This window comes from Arachis ipaensis, chromosome B10 (assembly GCF_059453495.1).
Source record: "Arachis ipaensis isolate K30076 ecotype BB chromosome B10, ASM5945349v1, whole genome shotgun sequence".
In the NCBI taxonomy this organism is placed as follows: Eukaryota; Viridiplantae; Streptophyta; class Magnoliopsida; order Fabales; family Fabaceae; genus Arachis; species Arachis ipaensis.
This window is the reverse complement of record NC_142435.1, coordinates 139,527,198-139,540,564: the sequence shown is the minus strand read 5'-3', so window position 1 is coordinate 139,540,564 and position 13,367 is coordinate 139,527,198. Positions and strand designations below refer to the sequence as shown.

General features: G+C 27.3%; 1 protein-coding gene across 2 annotated transcripts; it reads left to right on the top strand.

Moving 5' to 3' along the window:
- The first annotated feature begins 9,679 nt into the window (after positions 1–9,679).
- LOC107624337 (homeobox-leucine zipper protein HAT7) lies at positions 9,680–12,554 on the top strand. 2 transcript variants are annotated; one of them, XM_021113383.2, is made up of 3 exons: positions 9,680–10,000; positions 10,094–10,521; positions 11,859–12,554. In XM_021113383.2, the coding sequence occupies exons 1-3, from the start codon at positions 9,868–9,870 to the stop codon at positions 12,252–12,254; spliced, it is 957 nt and encodes a 318-aa protein (XP_020969042.2). In that variant the 5' UTR covers positions 9,680–9,867; the 3' UTR covers positions 12,255–12,554. The 2 variants fall into 2 exon arrangements, with proteins under 2 accessions (XP_020969042.2, XP_088340257.1); XM_088484131.1 differs by having other exon boundaries at positions 10,091–10,521.
- Positions 12,555–13,367: the final 813 nt, after the last annotated feature.

The window sequence follows — 13,367 nt, the reverse complement described above, 5'->3', positions numbered from 1 at the left end:
TACAAACAAATTCAAGTAATGAAAGACAATTTTAGTGGTGCACTAATAAAAAATTGTATAAAAATATCCATCATATTAGTCATTATCAAAATAACATAAGTCATTAATCAAGATAATCTCTAATTAACATAAGTCATAACCAAAGTGAGAGCTAAATAACATAAATCATTAGTAAAATAATTCAGTAACAAAAGAAGAGTTAGTCCCACATAGTTTAATACAAAATGTCAATATTTTTCATTCTTTCAAAAGAAATATCAAATAAAAGATATGACATAACTAAGATCCAATGAGAGCACTTTGAGTCTGACTCCCTGTGATGAGGGTTGTCCTAATTGTACACTTGAAGTTGAGTTGCTCTTAATCATTCTAGTTAGTTTTGGTGGCTGAAATTTTTTGTGTCCTTTAGGTTGGATGTTAGGCTTTGCTGCAGCATTGGCCAACCTGGTCTTCTTATGCACTGACCGAATAAATCCAACATTTCAAGCAATGTTGTTTTGGGCTGGCAATGTTGTAACGGTCGCAGCAGTTCCAGTATTGTTGTGCTGGGTTGACGATGCTGAGAATGTTGCAGCAGTTTTAGCATTGTTGTTTTGGGCTGGCGATGCTGAGAATGTGGCGCAGTTGTTTCCTATCATGGACATCAACAAAAAACAGCAACAATTACAATTAATATGAGATAAACAACACAAGAAACAGTACTAAATTTGAAACTATAATTAATGGACAAGTACTTATGCTTGGCCTTCTAAGAGGGTAGCCTCGCTTGTGGCCTAATTTTAGACAACAAGAATATTTTTATTGTAACCCAAGTCTAGATGTGCTTGGGCCCTATGATTTTTTATCCTTTCCCTTGCTATTTTCTTTTTGGGTCTCCCAATTGACATTTTATGTGGTGGAGGTATCATATATAGATGAGGAGTTCTCTCCCGCATAATGTGTCCATTACAAGGGGTTAATCATAGAGGTATAACAAGCCACAAAAGTAGCTTTAGTGTAACAGCTTGCAACATATTTTCGAATATCATCTTTAGCATAATTAATTGCACTAACTGCATATGGACAAGGTAAATCAGTCATCTAAAACTTTCTACAAGTACATTCTTTCTTCAGAAGGTCTACTACAAATTTGTCTCTATCTCTTATGACTTCTAACTTTGAAATTTCGGCAGTTACTGGAAACCACCACCTAGAAGCATCTATTTTCTTTTGTAACTTAAACTTAATCCTAAGAAGATTGTCATCCTTATACTTCTTAATTAATGCTCTATTTTCAACCTATCTCTTTATCAAATAAACTCTAATATCTTCTAGCATTGTTAATATCGGTTTTTTTCTTGATTCAACAATTATAAAGTTAAAGCTTTCACACATATTATTGACAATAGTGTCACACTTGGAATAGAATTTAAATCTTGATTTAGTTCAATACTTTGGACAAATTCCTATAAAGTTTTTCACAATATCCCAATGTTTTCAGCAATGTACCCAAGTTTTTCAACCACATCATAAACCTCTATAATACTCCATCTATCTCTGTCACACCAGTCAACTATTGTCACCTCACTATCAATATACTCAGTTTTATCGTTATTACTACAAAATCTACCCCTATGATGAATTCTAACACTGAAACCATTCATCCTGCCATTATAAAAAAATTTCAGAAGAGAGAACAAATTAACTAATCATTCAAAAATATAGACCACGTAAATGTGATATTTTTCACAAAAACAGAACAAAAATCCCTCAATCCCTCACTGCAATAGAATCCTAACAGTAATCAAGAGTGATAAAAAAAAAAGCCTAAACCCTAACTGTTCAAACAATGCAATTTCAAAATTAAAATGGTGGTCTACCTCGTTAGAAACCATGATCAGAACGGCACTACCTCGACCTCTCCCAATGGCTGCCTTGTCGGCGATCGATGGCTGTGTAGGTGTCTTCCTCGTCTCACAATCGGCGTTCTGTTCCCTCTTCCTCTTTGTCTGCTTCTCACCAGCGTTCTGCTCCTCGCAATCGTTGAAGAATGCATGGCTTCCTCATCGATAACTAAACCCTATCCTAGAATTCTCGCTCGGTGTCGACAGCATCGCCACCTATGTCGTTTTGCATGTCGCCGTGGCGGACTGAAGAGAATGGCACAATGTGTGACCACCCTCCAAGTCGATTCTTGTTCGTGTGATTCTGTTTCTTTGGCTTTATTTCTTGGTGGCAAAGAGAAACAAATGAGAAGACATTTGAAAAAAGAAAGATACTTGAGTTACTTACACAAAAATATTTTAAAAATTTTATTTTTCTTGTCATATACTCATATGAGACACTCTATTTTATCTATCACTAACATCTGTTACTAATTTGAACGGCATTAACTTAAAAGGTAGAATTGATGTAAATTAAAAATTTTTGCGATAAAATTAAAATTTTGAAATAATTTTAAAATTTTTAATAAATTCAAAAAAAATATTTTTTTAATTATATAATATTTAATTTATTTTTATTATATATTATATATTTTAATATATATTTTTTATTACTAAATAAATAAATGCAAAAAATGAGAGAGGAGAGAGAAAATGAAGGTACATAGGTATGATAGGTTTGTGTGAGATTCTACCAGTCTCAAAGGTTGCCATAGATACTCTTAGCATTGAAAAAGTGAAATCACCCAATGATTTATCCATCAATGGATAAAAGACACATCACATCCCATCCCCTTCTTCATTCACCATCTTTTTACCACATGTTCTACGCAAATTATTTGTTTCATGGCAGATGTGGTATTTTATCAAAAATAGTGCGTTCTAGTAATTTGTGGGCTAATTTTTTTTATATTAGTTAAATAGATGTGTAATACATTGTTATTAGAAAATTAGGTGTTTTTTTTATATGGTGTTTTATTCAAATCGGACGGTCCGATTTGTTTGATGAAAAAAATAAATTATAACTCGGAGGGTCCGATTTGCTTTAAAAAAAATTAAACTCCAAATCGGATAGTACGATTTGTATTTTTTATTTTTTTTATTTGTTAAAATAAAAATCGGACGGTCCGATTTTAATATTAAAATTTTTTTTATTTTCAAAATCACAAATCGGACCGTCCGATTTGTGATTGTTTGTTTAAAAAATAAAATAATGCAAACAAATCGGTGCATCCGATTTATATCATCCCATAGCTAAATAAAACACACCTCTGCTCGCACCATATTGATATACACCTTTCTTTCTCCTACACCAAAAATTAAAAGCGTAATTTGTGAATATGTGGCATAGTGTAAAAATCGCATCTCTGATTTTATAATTTATTCTCTATATTTTAGTAAAATATAAAAAATTTAATATTTTTAATTTCACAAAAAAGCTCCTATACATAAAAAAATTGCCTCATAAAGTCATAATTACACTAAACTTTTATTTAAGTAAAATATAATATATAGTGTTATTAGAATCAAATGATACTAGTCTAAATTTAAGTAAAATTATGTCAATTATATTTATAACTTTGTATAAATATATATTTTGTCGCTCTAATTATTAAATTATAATCACATATTTATAACTTTTTTTTAGATAAACATTGTTATGAAATCACTCATAACTCTTGACCTTTTAAATATAAAACTCTAATACTATGTTATGAAATTATTTATTCTAAAAATTTAAATTAATAAAAAAATACATCATTAATATATATATACTGTTATCTCTATTTCTCTCTCTCTATATATATATATATCTTATTAGATAATTATTAAAAAAATTCATCTTTTATAAAGTCACAAAATTGACTCTTTATTATAATATTTATAGCAAAAAGTTTTTTCAATCACATATAATTGTCAAAATCAAAGTTAACTTAAAAAAAAAGACACACAAATAGATAAATATATATTTCTAGTTTTAAACAATTAAAAAAAACACAAATTTCATTTAATTAAGTTCGATAATTGATATTTAAATTACACATATATCTAATAGAAAGTTATCAAGTTAATTATTAGATGCTAAAATTTGAATTAGAAAATATTCCAATAGATAAAATTAAAGTAACCATATTATCTTCTTGTTATCAAATACTAAAAATAAATCTCTTAAATTTAAGTAAAGTATATAAAAAATAATTTAATATTTACTTCTATAAAATAATTATTGAGACTTGAGTTCTTTAAATTGTTTATTATATATCAAATATTTCAACTTAAAAATTATTTCAATAAAGTAATACTTATATTGAGTTTAATAAAGTAATTTTGTGAAATTAATTTAATTAACACAATAATTTTATGTATAGAGTCAAATCTAAGAAAATAAATTTATATATTTATCTAACATAATGGGAACAAATTTCACAATTTAACAGGGACAAATAAATAATACTACTATATACCACAAAGTAATTTTCTACACTTCAATAGTATGTATAATTGTATATGTAGATCCGTTTTTGTCTATATTTATAATGACTACAGTAATTATAAAGTATTATTAAAACTAAAATAGTTGAAATATTATTAAAATTAAAATTATATTTTTTTTTTTACATTTCGATAACACTACTTTTTTTTGTAAGACTTTTTAAAAAAGCATTACTGAATAATAAAAAGAAAACGTTATTTTAGTTTTAACGTAATCAATATTATTATTATATATATCTTGAAACATTGCATGTTGCATGACTAATGAATAATGATCCTTCTTAATAACTTTTTTATATTACTACTATGGGTATAAGATTATCTATGACATTGTTCGGAAAAAGATGTCTTCTTTTATGTCTAAATTAATTTTCCTGTTTTGCCCATGTCAAAATTAAAACCACTGATGACTTGCAACACCACGAGAAAGTTAGTTACCAAAGCTTGAGAAATTAAACTGTTTACTAACCCGTCAAATTAAGCTATTTTTTAAAAAGAATATTTAAAATAATTAAAAGTATAAAAAATTAAAAAATATTTGACGAATAGATTAGTAAAATATATGTACCTGACAAGAGGCAAGTGTATACGACGTGAATTATTATAATTAAGATCTTATCTATCAAATGTGCTTACCATGCGTAACCAATTAAATACCAAATAATAAAGAAGAGAAATATATGCCAAAATCCAAATACATGTTAACAGAAAATGGCCAAATATATCCAGCATCTGCCAGACTCGCATTTAATTAATTTAATTCCAAGTGCAAGTTCCATTACTAATGAAAACATTTAATTATACTGTATTATTAATCAATTTGGGTTTGTGGAGTGATCAATTTACTCGTCCGTTTAAGCAAGTGTTAGAAGTTTAAATTCCGCCTTATGCATACAGTAATTTATTGGCTAGTAACAGATCCCTTAAATGAAATTTAGATCTGCAACAAATTAGTCATTAGTCTGTCGGGTTAGAGAATACTGTGAGTAACAAAAATATATATATATATTATTATATATATAAATAATTAAAATGAGCTACTAGTACTTGTGAGTTGCAATAATTTTTAATAACATTTTGTATTATACATGTTTCCTTGGATTCTGGATTTTCATGTTGCCAAAATGCCAGGTTTCCTCGTCACACATGCAAGACCCTAATGAGTTATTACCACAGAGTCTCAAGTGGGTGTATATTATTTTATGGCTTATACAATAGTGCCAAGATTCCACCTTCATTAAAATTTTCTCAAATTTGTGCTTTGGCTACCAAACAGTATTGGTGCCCTATGCGTCGGTTAATCTATTCCAATTCTGTAAAATTTGGTTCCTCTAGTTTCTTACCGAATCCATTGTTATAAATGGTTTCAACATTTTTATTTTTCTTTTTTTTTAAAACCTAATAAATTGAACTAACTAGTCAGAAAGCCAGACAATATTTTCTTTAATGATAATTTTTTATGGATTTGTTATTTATGGGTTCATTATTTAATGATAAGTATTTATGAATTCTCCGTTATGTGTCTACTGTCTAGGACTTGCAACACAATCCGTATATGTGGATATTTAACCAGCTTTGTTTTTAATATATAATATCAACGGAAATATTTGATAATAAAAAAAAATAAAAAACAGTCATAATTTATTTTATTTAATATTTTTAATTATTAATAAATGTTAAATAAGATAAATTTTATTTTTTTTTCTACCATTACCGTAATATGAATATTTAATTTATAAACATACGTATGACGAGCAAATAAAAATTTAAATCCAAATTCTTGTTTTTTAACAGATATTTAGTATTATCAAATCAGTAATTTAATTTACTAATCATATATACATAAATAATATTTAATATTATAAAATGTAAAAAAAATAAAATATTGTGTCTGACAGATCGAATTGAACGATTCAGAGTGAAGGTAAAATTCAGATTTGAGAATTTAAATTCATAAATAGAATTAAGGTGGAATTTAAATCCTATTCTATTCATATTTATATCCATTACTACTCCTACATATGTGCTTCACGATATTTATTGGTTATTTTAGTCTTTGTTTGATTTTAGCTTTTAATTTTTATCTCTTTAATCATTTAAAATAGACACTCTTCATCTTCAATTTATTTTCTCATACAAATTTTTTGAATAAAATTTATCTTATATTTGTTTTGGTATGTATCATGGTGGTGTTTGTTTGTATTAAAGAAAGTGTTTCTTTCTATGAATTTATTTTTTTTTTATAAAAATGAATTTATATTATGACATAATATCAAAAGTTTTATAATAAAAGAATGTAGAGTTTGAACCCAAAACTGAGTGTCTCTCTGTTTCCTAAATCCATAATTTTGAATGGAGAAATATAAATTTGTCTATAAAAAGATCTAGTTACCTCAGAATTATTACCCATAAAAGAATAAATTAAAAGAATTAAAATTATGTAATGATTTTACTCAGACAAAAATAGTCCTTTTTACACAAATATTTTAAATGGATTACTCTTTTTTATTTCGTTGAAACTTTAGAATTCCTTTAAATATACCTAAGTTTTCTTATTTTTTACAAGTAATTATTTTCCGTAGTAATTTATTGATAAAAATGTAATATATTCACTAATAAAACTAATATATATATATATATATATATATATATATATAAAATTTTAATATGCTGATGATAACATAAATTAAAAAAAAATTTACATAATTATCTAATTAAATTTATGCATTTAAATAGTTTTTAAGTAGTTAATTTAAAAATTAATTATTTTTATTTGATATAATAATACAAAAGTAATCATTTATATAATTTTTTTTATTAACGTTACATGAAAATTAAATTTATAAAATCTTATTTATAAAATCTCAACAAGAGCTAATAAAAAATATGTTATTCAGAATCTAATAAACTCAATTATGTAATCACACTATATATATAGATATATGATGCAATTATACATTAGACACAGTAGACACATCAAGATAGGTAGCAGAAAGAAGCAACATGGAGATCTCTCCATAGAAAACCAATTAAGCTTTATGCTAATATTATTCTTTATGATTAGGCTTGCTTGGTCTATTGATGTTGACATGGATTAATAACCGAACTTTAACTTTGCATGATCATCATTATGATCCCATCAAATCCCAATCCATCTCTTATTTTTCCAGGCTATGCTGAGCAATAAAATGCCAAAAATTCTATATATTATAAAATTGCTTTGTGTGGCCCGGAACTTCATTAAGCGAATCTATCATTGATGAGTTTCAACCAATTTTTCATTTTCATGTGGACTCTAACTTATCTGATATAAGCGTAGATATCTCCAACACTCCAATGCAATATTAATTAATAATTTACATATACATTATTATATCATTATTTAATGCTCGCTAATTGGTAACACAGAATTATTATTGCAATCATTTCCTTCACAGTAAATTAAAATTTTGAAAAACAAAATATTATGCAGAAAGTTCTTAATGTAATATTCCTTTCATTTTTATTTTTTTAAGTAGAGAATATTAATTAGCTTAGATAAAAAATTAAAATTGTGCCCTCCTTATCTTTTTCTCTAAAACTTTTCATCCCAAGCATACATAAAATATAAATCTTGTATACTTGTATATAAAGATGATTTGGACAAGTCTTTTTGGTTTGAGAAATGTCAGATGTCATTTTTTTTTTTATCTATTTTGCATTTGAATTAATATTAAATATTTTTTTACTACTAAAAATGTTGATCTCCTAATATTCTTCTTTTGGTTTTTCACTTATATATTTGGATCTTTTTCATGTTTTATTTGAGATATATTTTTTAACGAAAAAAAGATTGAATCTAAAACCATCGAATATGAGATTATAAACCTGTCATGCATCTTAATTAATCTCGCATTACATTGATTATTATTTCATACATAAAGAATATATTATATTCCTAGCTCCTCTTATTGTGTAAGTAAATTCCTCCTTTGATTTACATTTTTTTTAATCTTATGGATCATCAGATTCTATTATAAAATTCTTAAGCAATTGTTATTTAATTTTATTTGAATTTAGAGTATCTTATCTTAATTAAAATGAAAATAGTTAATTTATTACATTATTCTTATTCTCATAACAATATAAAGCTTAAGAAATATTGCATAATTTTTAAATACATTTAATAGTGTTGTAAAAAATAAATTTTGTACGAATTTTAACTATTGATTGTATTGGTTAAAGTCTTTAAGTTGTCACTAAGTTATGTTTAAAAATATACAAAATAAAATTATTATATATATGTTAAAAATATAATTATTTATTTTATTTTTTTTATTAATTTAAACTTTTAGAAGGAGTGATTTCATAATATTAAAGCTCTACGTCTGAAAAATTTAGAGTTTGATCTTTAGCGAATCTAAAAGAAAAAAAAATAGAGACAAATTAAAGAAAAAAATGCTATGCAAAAAATTCATACAAATTTAAAAGAGACTTTTATTTAAAAGAAAGTGTCAGAGATATAATTATTCATGTTATTTTTTTTATGAATTTAAATTTTTAGAAGAAGCTAAGTGATTTTATAGTAATATAATAATACAAAAAACAACAATTTATTATCCTCCAATTTTAAAAGAATATAATGCCAGAGAATTATGAAAAAATTAACTAAATTAATCTAATTAAATGATTTTAGAATATTGCACACTTAAGTCTCTTAGACAGATATTTTTCATTCTCAAAAATTAATCAAACACAAGACTACTGTTAATAATTATATAATTATAGTATTATTAGAATTTTTTATGATTTAAACATGATTATTTTTATTATCTGTAAAAAACTTAGCATAAAATAAAAAAAAATAAAAAATATTATTACAGAAAAAATTAATTACTATATATTTTATATAAAAAATTAAATTGATAATTATTTTTAATATCTATCCAAGGTGATTGAAAAAAATCTAGAAAAAATGACTTGACGAGGACTCTAACAAATTTGACATTAATTTCAATTTAATTTATGAGGAGTGTTAGGGGCAATAGAAATAATGATATATAGCTATCAATTAGTTATTATAAGTGTATTTAATGGTAAAAAATTATATTCAACAGTGTATGATTATTCGTTTTATTTTTGATAGTTAAGTATTAGCCAAATTTTAATAAAATTGCTGACTCCTAGACTTTCTCTTAATTTTAATTTATTATGTGCATATATTTTTTTTAAAAAGAAAGAAAGAAAGTGAGAGAAATTGGGATATGTATGAGTAGCATAGAGGGGTGGCAGGATGGGCAGTGAAAAGGGGTCCAATATTTGGGATGCAATAGACTTATTCTTCTCTCTCTCTCTCTCTCTTTCTCTTTCTGAAACCTCTGTGAAGCATGAGAGTGAGAGCCAAACCAAAGTCCCATCCCTTCAAATCCATCTCATCACCGCCACAAATTGCATGAATCAATAACAATCATACATGGCGTTCCCTCCTTCTCACTCTTTCATCTTCCATCATGATCATCAACAACCACAACATCACCCTCTCCGTACAACTCCTCCTTCAGCCCCCGCCTTCCCCTCTTTCCCGCCTCACCACCACCACTTTCCAGGTAATTTCTAACCAACTTCTCTAACTAACTTCTTTAATTTCAATTTCCCGCGTTTTTCGGTTACATGTTTTTATGTTGTTGTAATTCCAGCAGGAGGAGGTGGTGGTAGCGGTGGAGGCTCTTGGATGAAGCGATCCATGTCGTTTTCAGGCATAGACACCACCAAGAACTGTGGCGGCGGCGCCGGCGCTGACGAGTTAGCGCTACTGCACGGAGACGATGAGCTCTCCGACGACGGATCCCAAATCGGGGAGAAGAAGAAGAGGCTCGGCATGGAGCAGGTGAAGGCTCTGGAGAAGAGCTTCGAGGCCGGCAACAAGCTCGACCCCGAGCGCAAAATGCAGCTGGCCAAAGCCCTTGGGCTTCAGCCGCGCCAGATCGCCATTTGGTTCCAGAACCGCCGTGCAAGGTGGAAGACCAAGCAGCTCGAGAAGGAGTATGAGGTCCTCAAGAAGCAGTTTGATGCCGTTAAGGCCGATAACGACTCCCTCAAAACGCAGAATCAGAAGCTCCACGCTGAGGTAATAATATAAATGTTATAGATAAAATCATTCATATGTCTTAACAATTTTGAATCATGATACATGTAGAGTTTGTTTATAAAATATTTTTTAATTTTCAGTAAATTTTGATAATTTTTTGCTAAAAATTCTTGTATTTTGAGAAATTTCATCGATCTTTTTAGTTTTTACTGACAATATTCTTGTTTAATTTAAATCTAGAATTTATTATTACCATGATGTATTGGATTTCATTTTTTTGGTGGAATAGTATTATTTTTATTTTTTATTCTGGTGAAGTAGCATTATTACTGTTATGATTTTCAATAGTAGATAGATATTTCTTTTAATGCATTAAATTGGTTTCGGAAAAGGCCAGAGGTACTTGAAAACCTCTTCGGATCTTGGTTTGGAATGAGTTCGTACCATTTTGAATAATTGGTTTGTGTCTTTGATCTTTGATTCAATTACTCAATCATTGAGTTCTGAGGCTTCAATCAAAATGTTTTTTTATTCTATGTGTTTCTTTTTATTATTTCAATAACAATAATAATAATCAGACTTCTCTTTTTCATTTCTAATTGCTATATTATATTTGTTATTTCAGAAAAACTAAGGATTTTATAATATATGTAGATGGATGATTTTATGTTTGAAGAAAAGTAAGCTATTAATACTCTTTTTTTCCCGTTTAGAAAAAAAAAATTTCTTTATATATATAACTTGATGAACTTGATTTTATTGATTGAATTATATATGTTCACATCATACACATAGTTGATTTATAAAGTAACTGATTCCATCATCAAGTGTGTGCTTGATTGTTAGTTGATCATTCTTATGAAGAGTACAATTTATACACAGTGTATGTGTGTGGCAGTGTCAGAACCCAGAAATCAGAACTACATTTTAATAGTAATCTTTGTTTCTCTTTTTCTATTGAATCCTCTGAGTCTCTGCCATAGTTAGATTCCAACTATGCTATATATTCATTAGTAATAATAAAAAAAATAAAAATAAAAATAAAAGTCGTTGGGCTGGAGCTCTCCACATGGGAAATAGAACTAAAATATAATCATTATTATTATTAATTCGGTTTTTGCAATGTTATTACTTTTTTATCTGCGGTTTTTTAATCATTTAAAACCATGGCTAGGTTTTATATATTATGAAATAGCTATATATTAAGTGTACATATAAAAAATTATTAAATTAATTGTTAATATAAAAATAAATTAAAAATATAAATAACTATATTTATACATAAATACACATTACTTGTTTTAATAATTATTTTTGACGTGTATATAGTATTTTTTATGTTTACTTTATTTGTAATGGTGTTTATGAATTTGCAGCTAGAAGCTCTAAAGGGTAGTAGGGAATGGTGTGAAAATGGAACAATGATTACCCTAAAGAAAGAAAATGAGGGTTCTTGGAGCAACAATGGAAGTGATAATAGCTCAGATATGAACTTGGATCTTTCAAGAACACCAGTGATGAATAGTCCAGTGTCTTCTTCTCATAATAATAATAATAATAACAATAATAATAATAATAATAATAATAAAAGTCTTGTTCTACCAAATAATTCTCTTAAGCCAGCAAGCATAACACAGCTTCTTCAATGTTCATCTTCTTCAAGATCAGATCTTCAAGATGAAGGCTTTTGCAACATGTTCCACAACATTGATGAGCAGCACCAGAATTTTTGGCCATGGCCTACTACTGAGAATCACCACCATTTTCATTGAACACTATATATATTCTTATTGAATTAAGAAAATGATTTTGGACATTATTAATTAATTTATATATATACATGCATGGTTTTAAACTGCCACAACTGCAATGGCAATATTGCAATTTAGAACCGTTATTATGTAAGGGTGAAATTTCATGATGATGAGATCAAAAGAAAGATCATTAGGCTTAGATCAAGTTATTTATTTTTTGTTTTTCTACCAAAGTATCAGTTTCTTTTTTGCAATTTATGCTTATGATGATAATGTAGATTATTGGTGTATGTATAAAGTTTGAACAAATCTACTTAAGTGGTGTACTTTCAGTATATAGTGCAACTACTTCTTTCCCATTTCATCATCACACTTTAATAATTATTACTCTATTATTGCAAAATAAATATTATTTTGCTATAGTTTGGATAGGATGGAATACACCGTATATATAATAAATCAATGTTAATTTTAATATCTTCTTCATATAAATAATTAATCATTATATAAGGTTTAAGATATACTATAGCCCCTAATTAGTGGGTTTCCAGCACTGGCATGTAGTATGGGCCACAAATAAATTTGAATATGATTCTCTGTTTGCATTCTTTAAGAAGTTATTATTATTATTATTATTATTATTATTATTATTATTACTTTACAAATGATTTACACATAATATTTTTTAATTATATTTTATATGATTTTTTTTTTCAAAAAAAGTGATATTATCAAAGAGTGACTATCTAGTCCATTATTATTATTATTTGGAATGATGATATAATTTAATGGATTGGGGGGGGGGGGGGGGAATTGCATGGAAAAGGTGGGGTTTTTGTGTATGAAAAAGTTCTCATAAGATCAGTGGTGGCTGACTTCATGGATAGTGTAGTAGTAGTGATGAGAGGATTAAAAAGGGTGCATATTGAGTGAGGAACATGTCATTTTATGTGTTGAAGAAAGAGCCAAATCTAGCTGTGATGAGTTTATATGTAAAATAAAGTGTATGTGATACAATTACACCAAAGAAAAAGAAAGATTGTGGGGTAGCTTTCTAGAGGCAGAGTGATGAGAAGGATGCAATGCATGGTTCCTAATCACACAGTCAAAATAGGAGACAAGTCAAAAGAG